The 19,087-nt window shown below is 41.9% G+C and overlaps 2 protein-coding genes across 3 annotated transcripts; one reads left to right on the top strand and one right to left on the bottom strand.

Annotated features, from left to right (window-relative positions):
- The first annotated feature begins 1,796 nt into the window (after positions 1–1,796).
- Positions 1,797–3,856, top strand: LOC103986527 (protein ASYMMETRIC LEAVES 2-like). 2 transcript variants are annotated; one of them, XM_009404544.3, is made up of 3 exons: positions 1,797–1,925; positions 2,446–3,238; positions 3,596–3,856. In XM_009404544.3, the coding sequence occupies exon 2, from the start codon at positions 2,464–2,466 to the stop codon at positions 3,223–3,225; it is 762 nt and encodes a 253-aa protein (XP_009402819.2). In that variant the 5' UTR covers positions 1,797–1,925; positions 2,446–2,463; the 3' UTR covers positions 3,226–3,238; positions 3,596–3,856. The 2 variants fall into 2 exon arrangements, with proteins under 2 accessions (XP_009402819.2, XP_018681727.2); XM_018826182.2 differs by lacking the exon at positions 1,797–1,925 and adding an exon at positions 2,048–2,194.
- Positions 3,857–6,075: 2,219 nt separating this feature from the next.
- LOC103986397 (formin-like protein 1) lies at positions 6,076–13,636 on the bottom strand. The gene is made up of 4 exons (XM_009404407.3): positions 12,041–13,636; positions 11,734–11,933; positions 9,512–9,756; positions 6,076–7,290 (listed from the first exon to the last, which is right to left on the bottom strand). Exons 1-4 carry the CDS (start codon positions 13,459–13,461, stop codon positions 6,490–6,492), a joined length of 2,667 nt encoding a protein of 888 aa, XP_009402682.2. The 5' UTR covers positions 13,462–13,636; the 3' UTR covers positions 6,076–6,489.
- Positions 13,637–19,087: the final 5,451 nt, after the last annotated feature.

Raw genomic sequence — 19,087 nt, 5'->3', positions numbered from 1 at the left:
AAGGCAGGCAGTGCAGGACAAGAGCTCATTAATGGCAAGTGTTTGATTGGTTTTCTTCACAAAAATTTCATCCAAATTCTCACATTCATAATGTTCGATGAGTACATTATCTAATAATTTTAATGGGAATCTTTTTTATTTTAATGACACGATCAAGTTGTATTTAGTAGTGATATAAGACACATGATCCTGAGATGCTGAGGTGGTCGACACCTCGATTCTTCATGGCTTATATATAGTCAACACCTCAGAGCCATATGATCAATACATGGTTGGTACGTGGTTGACATCTCAACACGAGAACAAATCGATTAGGTGTTATTATATCATATATTAAATGCGACATAGTCATGATTAAACTTGAGAGAGGCGTACAATCGTTCTTCAGAATTGGCATTACATTCCTCGAACACTTTTTCTAATCCTACTCAAAGCATTAGTTGAATCTTTCGATCCCAAAACTAATTTAAGTTAACCCTCGACGTAATTTTATGAGGTTTAACATTTTCGAAGTCGAGATAAATTTGAATAAGTTTGAAAATCCACTTGTGACCAATGCAGAAAAAAAGAGCTCAATTGGCTCTGAATAAATTTCTGACTCGAAACATCAATTTTCGACTTAATAGTTAGGTATTAACTAATTTCGATTGAAACAACATCTTATTATTTTTAGCTTTAGTAGAATGCTATCATAAGTCATGGTAGACAACTTTTGTGTTGACCTAATTCGCAACATGAATGAAGATTAGGGATATAAGAACCATATCACATTAGCAAGGATGAATCATTATTAGGATCGTTAGAGGTGACGCGATGCCTAATGGAGATGGTGATTGATGTATGGGCTCTTGAAGTTCGTTGAGTTGTCATAATAATACCCGCAAGAAGGAATTAAAGGGATGTTTTTACACTTGAATCAAACACTTTGACGTCATATAACTTGATATAACGAATATTTCAAGTGAATAAGGACTTAACATGTAAGATTCTATTCATTAGAACTACCACATCATTCATGATAGCTAACGAAGACTTGAGTAGTTCTATTTTCAAAACTCTTCGTTTAGCTTTCGATCTCGAATTGTATCGTCGGCTTGAGCTTCGCAACGACGACGTTGGATGGATACACCACGACACTAGTTTTGTAGTTGATATTAACCAATTCTGAATTGCCTATGCTTTTACTAATCATCCAATTAAGAATCAATTTTAAAAGAATAAATTGCTTCCTTGTGCTTTCCATAAAATGGAAAAGATTGGATGTGCAAGCAATTAGAGATGGATCTCCATCTTCAATGACTGCACCAAAGTACACATGAGAAGGATTTCATCCATGGAAGGAGCGTTAAACCGAAGGATTTATGCTCTCGCTCGGGCCTACATCACAAGCAATTGGATTGTAAGGCCATAGCACAAGTATTTCCAGTTTCACATGAAGAGCGCCCATGGACGAACAGATGGCAGAATTAATGGCGGCCTCGTCGTACAACCTGCTCGACGTAATTCCCGTCGAGGTGTCGCTGTTGCTCTCTCTACATGCCTGCTAAGTGAAACCAAGAGAGAGAGAGAGAGAGAGAGAGAGAGAGAGAGAGAGATTATGGAGTCGAGTAACGTAAACGTCAAATCAAGACATGCTCATTCTTTCTTACCATCTCTCAATCCCATCAAATCCCTTCTTTCCTTAATACCAGACATCACACAGCACTCACCTCTCTCTCTCTCTATCATATCCCACTGTAATCACACCAACTCTCTATAAATTCGCTGCCTCTCTCTCGCTCTCTCAGATTTTGATCTGCTCATCCAACTCGTTTCTGCGCATCCTTCTCCTCCGCTGCCGTTGGAGTTCGTCCTACGTCGAGAGGAGGCAAAACGAAGGCGCAGCCTAGAGCTGAGGACCGGACCAGATTGGCAGGAACTGAAAGGTAGATACATACATACATACATACATACATACATACATACATAATATATAGTATATGTTTTCAACTGCGCCGTCGCCCTTCTCTTCTTCTCCTTGTCCTCTGGCACACGGCTTTCTTGTAGAACACATCAGAAGCCAAAGACTCAATTGGAAGAATGCCTCAGAAAGAGAGTGTAGTAGGGTACAAAGTGTTGGCTCGACTACTCTCGATCGAAAAGATATGTCCTTTTCGGCTAAGGAAAGAAAAGAGTGATTGGATTCAGCAAAAAGGTTCTGCCTTTTTGGTCGGACATAGATTTCCATTTCTTTTCTGAGATTTCCGTGCGATGTTCTTTTAGTCGTAGAGTTGATTGATTGGAAGATCTGTTTCCTCTATCTTTTGATTTGTTTGAGCAAATCAAAATCGGAATCTCTAATTGTTTTTTGTATATATAATGTGTATTCGAATGTCTTCTTTCCATAAAATCTTTCTACTTATGATCGCAACCATCTCATCTCATCTCTCTCTCTCTCTCTCATAGACAAGGAGAAGTCTGTCAATGGCGTCGTCATCGGCCCAGCTGCCGGTCTCATCGGCCGCGTCTTCCGCTTCGCCTTCATCCACGAGCTCACCGTGCGCCGCCTGCAAGTTCCTCCGCCGCAAGTGCCAACCCGACTGCGTCTTCGCCCCTTACTTCCCGCCGGACCAGCCGCAGAAGTTCGTGCACGTGCACCGCGTCTTCGGCGCCAGCAACGTCACGAAGCTCCTCAACGAGCTGCACCCCTACCAGCGCGAGGACGCCGTCAACTCCCTCGCCTACGAGGCCGACATGCGCCTCCGCGACCCCGTCTACGGATGCGTCGGCGTCATCTCCATCCTCCAGCACCAGCTGCGGCAGCTCCAGATGGACCTTTCCTGCGCCAAGTCCGAGCTCTCCAAGTACCGGTCAGCCGCAGCCGCAGCCGCCGCCACCGCCGCTGCAGGAACTTCCAGCGCCAGTTTTGGCGAGACCATCCCGGTGACTTCCGCCACCGGCCACGGGTTCATCAACCTCAACCACACCGGCATAACCTGCCTCGGGTTCGGACGGGATCAGTTCTTCCCAGCCGCCGCGAGGGATCCAAACCACAACCTCCAGATGATGCTGAGGAATCATGACGCAGATCTGGCCGCGAGGTTGGGTGCCAACGGTGCTTATGATGCAGGCCTGGCGGCGGCGGTGAACGCCACCTCCGCGGCAGCAATTGGGCTGTTTAGTGGGCATTTCTCGAAGCCGAGTGCTGCCGGCGGCGACGAGCGGCCGGGCATTGGGCCTCTCTAGAAAACATTGGCAGGTTCCACCCCCCCCCCCCCCCCTCTCTCTCTCTCTCTCTCTTTGCTTCTTCCCTATTCGCACTACTGCTGATTAGAGAACTTGAAAAAATAGATAACAAGATATTACTAGACATATTACAATGGATAATTATCTCTTTTTTGACATAGAATTTATTAGGTAGTGTATTGAATGAATCATACAAACTTAATGTCCACTGCCAAAGAATATTGTATGATACTAATGCACTTCGAAGGCTCCATTAAGAATTGCATTTGCACATAAATACCTCTTCAGTGACTGACTGTTGTCTGTATCGATGCCTCTATGCTTCCTTCTGTGCATTCTCTAATCGTATTCCTACAATTTCGAGTTGCAGGTTGAACATTTGGAGCGTGATTGATTGCAGGAAAAGAACTGAGAAGTGTGTCCCTGTGACAGTCCTGCCATGTTACACAATCAAAACTACAAACAAAGGAAGGATGTCTTCATCTTCTACCTCTGGCTTTATGTTATCCAAAGTCGGACGATATGTGTTTACTTGTTCTTGCTATGTGGCAATGCTACTTTCTCTATCATGATCCGATCCTTGTAGTAGTGACTTATACTTGCTTTCTTTTCGTGCATGCAAATGATCATAAATTACTTTCGTTTTCCCAGCCAGCTTTTGAGAGTTGACTCGTGACATAGTCAAACAGAAGCTATTGAATTTGAGGACTGAATCCCCATAAGATCGTTCCTTCAAACACAAACATCATGTTCTTGTCGATCTGAAACCCTGTGTTCTTGGAATCCCGTCGAGCTAAAATGAAGAGTCAGCTCGAGATGAAGAAATAAAAAGGGAAAGCCTATTACACACTGCTTTCTCTCTCGAGAGAGAGAGATTGGTCCTAAGGTTGGGGGGAGGCAGACAGCAGTTTGCAGAGGATAGCAGGGGACGTATCAGTAAAGACAGAAGTCACTGTGCGAGAAAGGGGTCGAGTCATCAATGAAAGGTGTCATAAATCCCTCCCCAGAATGCCGTTCTGCAGAGAGAGAGAGAGAGAGAGAGAGATTGTGTGTTAAATGCGTTACACCATTTGTACCCATCACCGATCCCTACTTTTCATATATGCATATAATATCTCTTGGAGTTCTATAAGCTTTGGAAGGCGCGGTCATGATAATGATGACGTGCCTCAGCAATGATGCCCGGTCCTTAAATGCGATCCACATCCGCTCACGTCTCCTCTTCCTCCTCCCTCTCTCTCTCTCTCTCTCTCTCTCTCTCTTCTTCTTTCCTCTCTGCTTCTGCTTCTGCTTCTGCTTCGGCATTACTCTGTAGAGATCGTGTATCTTACCGGTTAAATTAGTTCTCCATAAATGCAAGATCATGTCATCATTTATGCTTCTTGTTTGCGAGCTTTTTCTCATACATGAATTGCACAGATTCAATAGTTTAGCTTAGCATAACTCGTGAACAGTTCAAACTCTTGGAATCATGATGATCGTATGAGTCGTACACTTGAGAAGAGAAGTGATCCCCGAAACTCGATGAGAGACGTATTTATGGAACGACCGGAACTCCAAGCTCGTTCATGGCTGTGAGCATCCATCAGTAGCTTTCTACCTATGGACATATGACGACTCCATCCTACATGAGAAGGCCATCGGCTTTTGACTTGAGCTTCCATGGAGCAGTGGAAGTCAAAGAAAGGTCCTCCGCACGATGCGTCCGATCAAAGAGCAGCGTTGCACGGGCACCGAATTGTCTACCCACGTGTATGGGGAACGGTGGCCGCAGCTGCACCAACTGCGCGTAAAGATTAGCACTGAGAGCACGTCCTTCGCCTGCTCTGCAATTTACTTGTCTTCTTCTATCAGGGAGAGAGGAAGAATGAGAGAGAGAGAGAGGTGTGTGCAAAAAGGCCTGAGGGAGGGAGGAAGAATGAGAGGAGGATTGAGCTCTGATGGCTGCAAAGAGAATAATGTGTCACATGAGCAGGCAAAACAAAAGCAGTCAAAGCTTGTGCTCGTTCTTCACAGTAAAAGTGTGTGCAGTTCAAAGGGGACGAGTAATGAATGATGGGGGATCGAAGGCATTAATGGGACAGCGCCAAGACCATGAGCACTTGTTTTGACCATTCCTGTTTCTTGGAGTTTGGGGAAGAGGAAGGAACAAGATGAAGCTGTCCATCACACCCCCGAATCATGCTCCTTAAATATATGCTTCCTGTCTCCTGGGCTAGCTGATGACCCCGAAGGCACAGCGAGAGAGAGAGAGAGAGAGAGACGATGATGAAAACGAATAGTTTGCAGGCCATAATCCCCAAGAACTGGCAAAATCTTGGCATCCAAAAACATCCATCCATCCATCATGAAGGATTCCTATGGCCCTATTATCGTACAATGGCAAAGTAAAGATCATAAATGCATTCCACAAAGCAGGACGAGTTCAGCTCAACAGCGTGGTTGCACTTGCAGAATCGAAATTGGATTAGCTTGCAGCAACACAACACACACCTTGTTCGGAGGGTGAACTTCTAGATGGAGCTTGATCTCGTTGACCGATCGAAACTTAGGCTCAGAGATTTAGATCATGTCGCATCGACATAGTTCTGCTTTTGACTTCCGCCTTTATATGACCTCCATCGTCGGATCTCAGTGTGCTTTGAGGCCTCCGGTAGGGCAAACGCAAGGTGAGCAACCAACAGCAAGAGTTCAGTCAGTGAGGGTTTGCAGAGGAACAATTCTGGTAGGCATTTTTAACCATTTATTTCTTTCTCTGTCATAAACTCTGATGCACATCCATCCAACCTGCTGCATTCAATAATATCTACAAACAAGATCATTCAATATAAATCTATCAAGGGACAGAAATAAGAAAAGAAGCAGGCTTAACAATAAAGCATCTTGGAGATATAAATACAGGTGGGTGATACACTGTCTGCAGCCTAAACTCATGGCATTGTGTGTGCTACACATCAACATGATGCAAATATGTATCAGAATACTGGAGCTGCTAACTAGATGAATGTTTCTGGATAACAATCATGCAATGACAAACAAGATCCTTCTACACAATGCCATCTTCCCCACCACCACTTTCTATGATCTAGATTTATGTATATATATATATATATAGCCATAATTATTCACAAAATTCTGTTGCATTAAGATTCTGCTGGTACAAAAAATATATATAAATAACCTGGCTTCTAATCTATGTCGTGCCGCATTTACCAGCTGATAACCAGGCGACGCACTGACAAAGATCATCTATGACAATGTTGGTCAGCTTTCTTCGTCGGAACTTTCAGATCGCAGTGCATGTAATCTTGGGAACAGTGGCGGCAGGGTTCGGTTTACAGGTGCTGGTTGCTGTTTAGTTGAGGTAATGAAGCTATGATCGTTTACCCTTCCTACCTCCTTGCATACCTGATCAAGAATGGCCAGGAAGTCTCTTACTACCATGAAAATTCTGAAAGGATGAGCTTCTTCTTTGGCTGAGTCCCCATGGAAGTACTCGGTTAATTCCCTGACCAGGGAGAGTGCCAAGCTTTCTTGAGCCTGCAGTTTTACGATCTCAGTCTCCGCCTTCTTTAGGAACCCATTCATGGCATCGTTGAACCTCTGAAAGCTCTCGTTTGACTGCAACGGTTCGTTCAATCTTATAACCTCAGTTATCTTACCAATTCCTCCAGAAAGTTTTGAGACATAGCTGCAGAGGACATCAGAGTCCATTGCAGCTGCTTTCTTCACATTGCTAAGCTCGCCTCCCAGGCCAGCAACAACTTGGAGGCCGAGCTTCTTGCACTCGAGGTCGTCTTGCAGAGTATTTAGGTTTTCGGCTGTCAGATGTTTGGTGCCAGAAAGGCGAGAGCCTTCTGCTCTTATGATCTCCTGGACAACAAAGTGAAGAAGTGTAGTCTTGCCATCAGTGCCTTTGATGTCTACTAGTTTGAGAAGTGTGTCGAGCTTGAAGGCGTGCGCATCACCACGATTAGTGCCAACATTCATGCGATTCCCAGTTTTCAGGACAGCTTCTAGAAGCTTGAGAAACAACCTACTGCTCCTCAGCTCTTCACAGGCTGCCTGGAGGATTGGAAATTGGTTACTAAAAGAGTCACAAAACTTGAAAAATAAACAGCATTATCTAAAGAAACTACTTCATCTTCCAATTCATGTTTATACTTACAATTTTCAGAAAACCGTGATGCAAAATTTCAAAGCATAATAAAATAATAAAGAAACTAGTACAGGGTTTAGGGTTGAAGTACAATAAGACATTTGGCATATGAGCTGTTTCAGCCCCATCAATATTGGAAGAAAGGGCATAAGACAGAAATAAAAAACAAGATCAAAGCATATGGGAACATCTAGCGCCCTGATGATGGATCTAACTAATAAAGTATAATGTAACAAATCATCCATCACTTTATTCTACCCAAAGAAAGCAAATCCAGGAAACATTCTGGTAAGTGAAGAGATTGTTTATATTCCTCTGTGGCAACTCTGCAAAAATAAAGCTCAAACAATGAAATCACTTTTGGATACTAGTTATCCATTCATTATGCATTTTCCATCTTCTAACTCATATTATATTTCCAAAGACGGAATCATTTTTCCAGCAGTTCCAACAATTAGTTTTTATATAAATGAAATTTTTTGAGCAAGTTTAGTTTAAATAGTAAATGGCTGTGTAAAGTACCTATACCCTGCAATGTTAAATGGCTTAAAAAAGCTTGACCCCACAATGCTGACTTATTTTTACTGACAGATGCTTCAATGGTTATGCCTCCCAAAAGTTGCAAACCGATGTCACATCCAGTAGTATGTTTCCTTGCATGTTCTTGTATACTATAAATTTAAAAACTAAGCACAGAAACTCATAAATGATATAGGGCAAATCAACAGATGCTGCAGAAGCATTTGTAAGGCTGTGGCTTCCAAAATCAGAAGATAAAAGATATTTAAAATAGAGAGATTTAAATCCATTGTACAAAAATAGTTCTGCAATAAATTTTAAATCACAAGCATCTATTGAGAACAAAATAAATAAATTAGCCAAAAAATTTCTGGTATTCAACATATCGGAAACTGCTGTGGAATACAAAAGGAAATAAGGGATACTATTGTACAAATTCACTATTTAAATAATAAAACACTAATTAAAAATTGTTTCAAGTGAAATTAATTCAAAATTTTAAAAATATTTTATTTGGTGAATAGTGAGACTCTATGGAGGTATTTATTTTTATTATACAACTGTAAGAGAAGATATGGGTTACACTGACCCCTTTTTGGGGTTATTTTTATATAATAAAAAACCTCAAATTAATTACAATGGTCTTTATTACACGTATAACAACCATTATTCAGCATAATATAGCATAGAGTGTTCGGGCTACGTACTTGGAATCAGTGAATTAAAAAGCGCTAGGCACCAAAAGACGCTAGGCGCTCACCCGAGTGAAGCGAGGCGTTAAAATATAAAAATATATAATATAATTAATAAATATAATTATTTAAAATTTTAAATAAAAATATGCTATTAAATTAAAAAAAATTAATAGTATTAAAATCAAAATAATATATTATTAATCCAATAAATACAAATACTATTATTAGTATACTGTTAACAGTATACAGAAGGAGAAAAAGGAAGAGGAGTATAAAAGGGTGCTGATTGAGAAAAGAGGAAGCGGCAGCGACAGCAGGAGTGTAAGGAGGCAACAGCAGCGGGAGTATAAGGAGGCAGCGAGAGCAGCGACAGCGGCAGCGGCGAGCGACGACAGCAAGAGCGGCAATTAGCGGGAGCGGCGATAACGACAGCGACAGCGGTAGCAAGCAGCGACACGGCGAGCAACGGGAGTGGTAGCTACAACGAGCAGGGTTAGGGTTGGGCAGCGACAGCTGATATCGGTTTTAATTAGTTCCGATTGAACCAACTAACCACCGGAGATCGAACCATACCTAAAATCCTGGTTCGGTCGCCTGGTTTAACCCAGGCACTCACCCGAAGCGCCCAGCGCCCAGGCGGCACCTCTTTGAAGCGCACCGCCTGGAAGTGAAGCGAGGCGCTCGGGCCTCGCCTCGCCTCGCCCGAGCGCCTAGGCGAGCGCCCGAGCACCTTTTTAAATCACTGCTTGGAATACAAATACAGTAGAAGATAAACACATATGAACAATGGCAAGATTTGCAGGGTGAATTTTTTAATATCCATTAAGTCAATTTTATATATCAATATGCATCATCCTTCACCAAGAACTTAAAATAATAAATTAAAAACTACGAGAAGCATTAGTAGATTTACCTCAAGAGTTTCAAAGGACTTCTTAAGATAATTGATCTCCAAATCAAAATTGGCAATGTAAAGCATGGCATCCACCCTCTTAAATGCGAATGGTATTTCAAGCACTGCTCTGAGAAACTTTTCTGCTGGACCAAGCTTGACTGGTGAGTCATCTTTGTATTCTCTCAATTTGAGCTCTTCTTCTTTGCTAGGAGCCATCTTTAGTAAGGTCTCCAGCAATTCATTTCCCAAGCTATCTGCATTACCTGCATTCAAAAATGGCCAACTTCAAACTTCTCAAACGGATAATGGATAATGAAAGGTAACCACAAAAAAGGAATCTGCTAAAGACTTAGATATGATATTTTATGAAGTTTAATATGTCAACAACTGGGAGAACAGGTAAAGGTAAGAGGAGAGGCTTGCAAACAGTTAACCTTCCAAATGTAAATTCTTTGGATAACCGAGAAAGAGTAGATCAATAATGAAGTATTACAGTTCATATGCTTTCACCTAGTGTTGCCGACAGCTAATTACAAGCATTACATGCATCAATAACTATAAAGAACGGGATAAACTGATGTTTTCACATTAGTGACTTCGATCACAGGCACATATATTTTAATTGCCATAATTAGGTTGCCTATGTTTCCTTCTGATCAATTCTCATTTCAGCTGTTCCTTACCACCAAAATTTTCAAGTTTGAACCATCAGCAAGAGCTAGAGCCTTGTTTATAGGATTCAAGGAAACAGATAACCATAATAATTAATAAATTACTGAAAATGCTAAATCATTAGAGAAGAGTGTATTTGATATCTACAGCAATGTGTAATAATATGAAAATCCACTTCCAAGTATTGTGCTGGTACATTTAACTTGTTCGACTTCTGAAATATCTGTTTCTCTCCTATGCATGCCAATGCCTAATTTTACACTGACAAGCAAAGAGATGACCTATCAACCCATTGCTACTGATATATTACATGCATGAGGGTTCCATATGCCAGTCTCTTTAGATTATGAACAATCTTTAGGATGTAGGGATGCTATCTGGCAGATTATCAAGACTACTAGTTAGGATGCTTGGATTGAAATATTTTCATAGCATAGATAAGTTGCTGTGACTTGGCACTGATCCAGGTCCTTCACCATATGAAGCCAAGAACCCTATTATGCCAGGACTCAGATCACAAATATATTAGGACCAATTGATATTTTCTATTATCCACCTTCCACTCTTGAACAATTAGGTGCAATGGAAACATTAGTTTCAACATTCACCATACAGGCAATTACTTGTAGGTGTGCTTTGCTCTATTCCATCACATGGCTGAACCAGGCATTTATTGGGCAAAAGTCTTGGAAGTATTTCATAACATGTATCACCGGCAATGCAAAAGTTAGCATACAAGTCTCACTTCTATTACAGTAGTAACAAGCACATGACAATTCAGTCAGTCCAGTATGTAATTGCTAACAAGTAACTGAATCCACAAACAAATATGCTAGCATGAAAAATCCAAATTCAGATAAACTAGTTGCTAGATATTTATACAGAGCTTCATACGTAACTGTGTACATTATACAGTCCCAGATACAGTAACTACTACACTGTCTTCCATCTCAATAGAACCAACTGTTTAAGCAACATTATCAGAAAAATTCAGAAGTTTATGCAAGAACAGGATGGACAAAAAGCAGATATTCTCTCTTAATTGTGATGGTCTGTCCAACATTCTGAAGATACAAGTATGCCTCCTAATGCCAAATTGAAATTTACCATGCCCAATACCAGCCATGATGATCAAACTAAGAAAAAATGCTGGCAGAAGTACAAGTATGTGTTATGTCTGGTATAATACATCTGTCAAGTAGCGAGGCAGCAATTCATGAAACCTTAGATCTTTGATTGGCAGATCAAGATGGAGCCACCGAGGGGCACCTACCACATACTGCAACTACTTCAAATGACAACCAAGTAATCAGCATCAGCAACTTATTGTCTTTAATTTAGAGTGTTACCAAGAATGCTGCAGGCATAATCAACTCACAGTACAGTTGACTCTCTGTCTTCATTCTATACGTCTAAATGGTTTGCTTCAGTTACCAATGAAGGAACAAAAAAAATCATAGAAGTTGCTATGATAATTCAATTTAAGAAGAAATTTGCAAAATCGGATTTGAATTAACCAGACTAGCTAGAAGGTTTAAGAGACTTGATAAAACAGAAGTATATCACACCTTCCAACAGAGCTTCACATACTTCCTCCTTAGTCACATTCAAGGCCCGCAGCAGAATGGCAATGTTCTGAGACTTCTTTGGATCGAGGACTCTATTCTCTTGAGTCAGAGATGGAAGTACTTGCCGCCTATTCATCTCCTTCGGTGCGGTGTTTGTTGCATTGCTGATGAACAGAGTCTCGATCATCTCCTCGTTCACTCTGCCAATCCATCAGTTCTCCAAACAATGAGGGGAAAAGGGGCAAAAAAATAACCTTTCTTGAAGCAATCCAGTGTTGAATATGGAAAATCAAGATCAAGATCTTACTGGAATGAGCTCGATTTCAACTGATCCCACACCATTGCTCGGTCTGAGCTCGCCCGGACCTTGTCCCAGAGCAAAGGCTTCAACTTTGGCCGAGGGGTCTCCTCGCTCTTCCCCACCACATTCTTTGACGATTCTTCCAAAGATGAGGGATCCTTCACTGATCCCAGCTTGGGCAGCACGAGATCCGACGGCTGCAAATCCACTGGTTTCTTGATGCGACTCTCCCAGTATCCATATGGCGGTGGCGGTGGCGGTGGCGGAGGAGGTGGTGGTGGTGCCGGAGCTTGCCTTTGTGGCGGTGGAGGACTAACAGCGAATGGGTTGCGAGAGAAACCCCCGAATCTCAACGGTGGCGTCTTCGGGCCCGAGAAATCCAAATTTGCCACTTTTTCACCGGATTCCTTCTTCGTAGGTGAAAAAGGTGGAGAAGGTGAAGCGGGTCTTCGCTTTGGCGGTGAAGGAGTCAGCGGAGGCGGTGGTGGTGGTGGCGGTGGTGGCTGCAGCGGATCTTGAAATCCAACACCTCCTACGACGAAGTCCCTCCCGGATTTGCTCTTGAGCGATCTGCCGCTCGAATGCGCAGGGCTGTACCCGATGGGCGGTGACGGAATCGTCGGCGACGACGGAGAAGGAGATGATACTGAGTTAGACAACGGGTACGACCCCGTGCTCAGCGTCGAGCTCCCGGACGCGCGTTTCCCCGCCTCGGCCGGCGGAGACGCGTTCCCCGGGCTCGAAGGCCCGTCGGGCGAGTAAAACTCCTCCGCCGGCGACCCACCGCCGTCGGCATTCTCGCACCCTTGCTGGACCTGGCGAGAGAGCAGCGCGAGGGGACGGAGCTCCGGCGAGCCAGCCTTCTGGAGGGGGGGCGACCGGGGCGCCGGTTCGGAAGCCGCAGAGGAGGAGGAGGGGCGATGGTAGTGTCCACGGGAGTCGACGAGGGTGCCGAGGTAGAGGAAGTCGGGGGCCGCGGGAGGCTTGCGGTCTGAGGCGGCGGAGCACGGGGGAAAGAGGCGGAGGGAGTCGGATCGAGCGTCATCGCCGCGAGAGGGGCGGAGGCGGCGGTGGATGAAGAAGGCGGCGGCGGCGGCGAGTGCGGCGAGGGCGAGCAGGGGGAGGAGGATGGCGGGGAGGAGCTGGGAGGCGGGGGCGTGGCGGGGAGGGGCTGAGCTGGAGCTGGGGAAGATGAGGGAGGAGAGGTTGGCGGGGAAGGTGGGCTGCGTCGTATTTGGCGGGGCGGGGTACGACGGAAAGAAACCCTGCTGCTGCTGCGAGGTCGAGGAAGAAGAAGAAGAAGACGAAGAAGAGGAAGCGGAGGAAAAGGGGTACTTTGGGAACGGAGAAGCCGCAGGAGGAGAGGCGGAAGGCAAAGGGAAGAAAGGTACGTGGAGAGCTCTGCGGTTGTGAAACAGAGATGGCATCGTGGACGCGAGCAAGCAATGCTGTGTAGTACGTACGTCTCTATGCAAATTGCTATGCGTTTACGTTACGTGATGAGGTCAGCTTGGGGTTGGTAAGGCGGAAGGAAGCGCATGCATGCACAGAGGAGGTTGCAGGGAAGGAGGAGGAGGAAGAAGAAGAAGAAGAAGAAGAAGATCGATGTTGATGGTGTTGAGCGGAGTGAGCCTGTAACTTGTTGTTTTGTGGAGGAAAAGACGAGTGGTCCACGTGAATAGTTGAGAAAGGGACCCACCTGCAGAACCTCCAATGATCACATGGGTAACCGAGGCGGGTACTCGATTCAGAAGCTAGTTTAGAAAACTGAGGGAGGTGGCACACTCCTAATGCCCACTCATTATGCTTAATTACAACCGTTAAGTTGTGTCATTAGACGTTAATAAATCAACTTCATTATGAGCTTTGATCACAATCAATCAAATAAATTTTCTTCGATTTGCAGCACAAATCCGAAGAGAATCATATGTCACAACGACCACAGGCAAAGAAGGCTAAGATAAGGAGATAGAAATAAAAAGGCCGTGCGATACAACTCGAGAGAATATTGAGGCTGTGCACGTGAACATAATTGGGAGGCCGATGTGCCCAATTATATATTATTAGCATATTCTTCGTTAGTAGCATCCACAGGATATGTGCCCTCACAGCTTAAGATGATTGGGAGAAGGTACCAGCATTCATGTGGGAGATGTCCTTCCTTCCTTCCTTCCTTGAGTGGTTAATTACCATGGTTTTTCCTTTTGTTATCTAATGAGAATAATTGTTATGAAAAGGTTTGGTATAATAAAATATTTTAGGTATATTAATTACACTGATCTTGACAACCTAATGATATTGAATTAAGTTAGGGACAAGTAAATTGGACATAATTAGAAGACTTAAGTTGCAGAGATAATAAAAACCTAATGACAAAATTAATTATGTCAGATCTATCAGGTACATTTTGGGATTCTTAGATGAACCTGCTTTCGCTTTGAGTCAGACCACACACTATCAAATTTGAAGATAATAATATGTCTATGTATTATAACGTGAATTGCGAGACAGATTAATACCATGAGTTGTTGTAGAAAACAAATTCTGAGTACCCTTCAGTGCTACGTATAATTGTTTGAATAAAATGATGATGATGATAATAATAAATCATAACGTTGAAATGATGTGGTGAGAAAATAGAAAACAAATCTCACCACATAATAATTAGAACAAAAGGATTAAATTAAGTGCCAGGCTTTGTTGGTCTGCCGACAGCAAAAGAGGCGCAAAGCACGAGAGAGGGGAGACGGGATGGGGCAAACGACAAGAAGCTACGTCACACCACCGCCAGAAGACTGAACGGTTCCCCGAGACACGTACGAATTGGAACAAAAGTACAGATGGACGGTGCGCATCTGATCAAACTCTAGTCACGCTTGATCATAAGCACGGCAACGGCGAAGTAGCTCTCCCCGCAAAATTATATTTATTTATTTATATATAAGTGAATTCCGGAAGAAAAAAAAATTATAACTGATTTTTTTAATAAAATCTCAATTTATTTTTTTTTACTAAATATATTTTTTAAATAATCCTTCTATCCGTAGTAATCATCGCCATTTATCTCGTCAATTGCTTCGCTCTACCCCCATCAATGATCCTCTTTTACTACAAACATTCGTGACACAAGTGTGATTGCATATAAAGATGACTAGCAAAAAAGGTTTTGACGAGGTCAAAACCTCGTCAAACCCCTTGCAATCACCTCCCCTCCCTTTTACCTTGTTGGATTCGTTGCCAGAAGCTCTCACACGAAAAAGAAGGGATAAGAGAGCTGCTACCACCTCTATTAATTCTATCGAGCCCGTCCCTACAAATCTCGCTCACATCTCTCGCATAGGAAGAGGGGGGGGGGGTGTGCAAGGGCCACTGTCACCTCCTTCCTCACAAGAGTGCTGCAGGCGAGGCATGTAAAAGCAAGATCGACGAGATTAATAGAGGCAACAACAACCCTCCCACCCCCTCTCGAGGACAACGGGTGACGAATCCTATAACGCAGAAACAACTATTGTGGTCTAACGAGGGAGCAAAGGCAAAGACGACAATAGATCAAATGAAGACAAGGGTTAAACGATCTTTTTTACACGACCAAAGCCACTCTACAAGAATTTCTTGAAGTTTGGACGGTTTAAAAAAAATCTCAAAATTATGATATATATATATACATAAAAATTTCCATGATTATGTAAAAATTTCCATTAAAATCCAGCAAAAATTTTTGGCTTAAATATTTCTAATATGGTTTAATATTAAACCTAGTTCATGTTAACATGATTATGATTGACATGATTAATTCATATTAAAATGTATTTATATACATATCAAAATATAGTCAACTGACTGAGGTTAACCTTATGAGAATAAATATATTTTCTTAGACTTTATATATATGTGCTAAACTTAAATATATAGATGTATGAATATAGGTTTTTTTTTGTTTCTTTTTCTTTTACTGTGAATATGGGTTGCAAATAATTTTGAATAATCTTGACAAAGGCTTACCCCCCACTGGTTACTAATAATTTATTAAACGAAAGAAGTGAGAATAAATAAAAAAGATAAAGCTTTTCTCTCAATAAATCTTACCTAAAGAGCTGCATGTGTTCTCGGAGCTAAAGAACAAAGGCAACACAAAATGGCATTATTGCCGAAGCAGAATAGGCAGAACCTAAAGGCCACACACATGTTTTCCTAAGTAAAGCCTCCAACGGTCGACGTAGCCGTGGGGAAGAAAGGTGAACAGAACCGTTGCATTAGCTTTAGTGGACACTCCTCAACACACTAACATCCATCCGTTGCATTATTCTTAGGGTTTTGATGAAGCTTCTTTTTCGATGATGATATGATATGATATGATATGATATCATATCCATGGTTGGGGCATATTTTTACGCAGATCCCCATGCATGGAAACCGGGTGAAGACTGAGCACAGTGCAGTAAGATTTCACATGACGACCAATCGTATTATTATATTCATGTTCATGTTCATGTTCATGTTCAATTGTATTATTATATGCACTTGGGTCATTTGCTCTGGTTGCACCTAAACGATTTTAACGTGTTACTACGTGACGAGAAGGACACCTCTCTGCCGACTGAGTTTTCACTGCAAACATAAATAGGACGTAAAGAACAATGAACACGTACCGTACCAAGTACATTTGGCATTTATGGACACATCCATGCCACCCTCCCCTTGTGATATCACCTGCAAATGCAGCAGTTGCATTAAAATATTTACTATCATAATAATCAAATTCAAAAAATAAAAAAATATTATATTTCTTTTATATTATAGCAAAAGAGAACCATAATAAGAGAGTATATTATAAGAAATGCCAATCTTATTCCTATGAATATACATCTAAATTATGTAACTTAGCATGGAATTTTAACCACCTGACATGTGTGTTCATTCAAAATTGTCCAACAGAATTAAAATCTCAGCCTACAAAAAAAAAACCATCATGTAAGTCTGTAAGATTTGTGTTTTTACTGAATTAGGTTTGGAAACAGTCCAGTTGATCAAAGTCAACCAAACAACAGTTTGACTGCCCTGCTAAAATCTCTGGTCATCAAGGAAATGAAGGAGAACATCATCATAACTTGTCCAAATAAATTAAAACAGAGCTTAATCAAAATCAACTCCTACTTCTTAGGGGTCAAAAAAGATAAAAGGATCATGTAGCAGCAGACCAGATGCTCGATTCCTGGACCCTATGATGGCCACATGAGAAAAAAGAAAAGGTTAAGAATTCTTTTAGATTTGAGACCCCACAATGTTGGCATGCATGCACCATTGCTCAACTCAGAACAGTCCCTATGCCTAGTAGGAAGTGTTGCATAATTGGTCATGGCTTTACTTTCCTGCATCTTTTGTCCTCCCCTCTCGCATCTTTTTCCTCGTTACATGGTTGCCCTTGTGCTCACAAAGTGAACAAGATTCCCGGGCACTTTAGAATGACAAATGACTGCACCAAAATGAGCAGCATGAAGCATCCGCAAGTTACAGTAAAATGCATTCAACCATGCTTCAATCGATGGTCAGCAAAGCAAAGACTGTAATATGCCTGAACAACACAAACCATGATTCCTTTTTCCTGTTATATTTTATTTACAGGGGCATCTCGTAGATATGTTTCTTTAAGCATAAAAAATGAAGACATGACAAGAAGGCATTAATTAAGAACAAACCATGACTATATCAGACATACCGGTCTTGGTTGACCTGCTTGCCAACATCTTTGGATACCTGCAAGACCATTTTCATTATCAAAATGTAAGCCAGCCCAAACTTTTCGGTATATCCTTTCAGCCCACTCAAAGTTGTCCAAGAATCACCAAGCAGCTTATTAATCAAACTTCAGTTATATGCCATGGACATGCATAACTATGATAAAATTCAAACTTCATGCCGATCAAAGAATATAACTCCGTAGGAACCTTATCTAGAATGGGCATTCATCAAATACAGCACATACATACCTAAAAATGAAGATCTGAAGCAAAATCTGTGGTTTATGATCCAATGCCATCACGTTGTTAACACACCAAGGCCAAGGTGTTCATGATGCAAGTTGATAATATCTACTAAACATATATCACCTAAGCTTTCTCATGGACAAAATACTTCACTTCTTCCTCAATAACATTTTTGTCTAAGTGGCTTGAACAACAAGGCTGCACCTTTAGCTTCATGCTGCCAGCAAACCTAGTTGCATTAAACCTGCACTAGAAATTTCATCTGGGTGAAGCCACTATAGAATAGTAGCTTCCCAATTAAAGCCAAGTCAGATTTGGATGATACCTCAAGATTTTTACCAAAAGACCATCCTAATGAATAACTAATGAATTTACAAGTACCGTACATGCCAATCAACAAGAAATTCACTAGAGTTCAACATCCACTAATTGAATTGTATAACACCAACAGTCAGGGCAAAAGGCCTGAAACCACATGCTTCAGATGAAAGAAAGTAAGAAGGAAGAGAGGGGAAGACATGTACAAGACATCCTACATCAAGGGTAAGATCAGCAATGACTGGCTCCTGAACCAGAACCCTGATACCTTCTCTGAGACAGGGCATCCATCTGAAAGAAGATGCAACAGATACTGGTATCAAAATCCTGATTTCCTTGGTTTCTATTTGAAGTTTCATACTTGACAGGCTTTTTATCCTATCATCCTGATATGTGTCTACCAACATGCCATATTTGAAATTTGCTTCTTCGGAACAGAAAACTAAACCTTAAACGACATGAGCTTGATGAGACTATGATAAGTAAACTGAAGAAATGAGATTGCGGGCGATCACATAAGGTTAAATTCCAAAAGGTTATAACCTTCTTACCCAGTTGTCCAGCCATCTGGTGTTTGATCTTCCCGCATTAAGTTATGAAAATGCTTTATTTTTTTGAGATCTTCATCATCAGGTATCAAGAATTCAATATGACTCTCAAAATGTAAAACCAAAAAAACAAAAGTTTTTTTTTTTTTTTTCATCTTGGCAAACCAGCAGCATTTGTTGACAAATCCACTGCATTCTTGATT

The sequence above is a fragment of the Musa acuminata genome, chromosome BXJ2-5 (genome assembly GCF_036884655.1).
Source record: "Musa acuminata AAA Group cultivar baxijiao chromosome BXJ2-5, Cavendish_Baxijiao_AAA, whole genome shotgun sequence".
Lineage (NCBI taxonomy): Eukaryota > Viridiplantae > Streptophyta > Magnoliopsida > Zingiberales > Musaceae > Musa > Musa acuminata.
The sequence above is the reverse complement of the archived record's forward strand: the minus strand, read 5'-3'. Positions and strand labels throughout refer to the sequence as shown.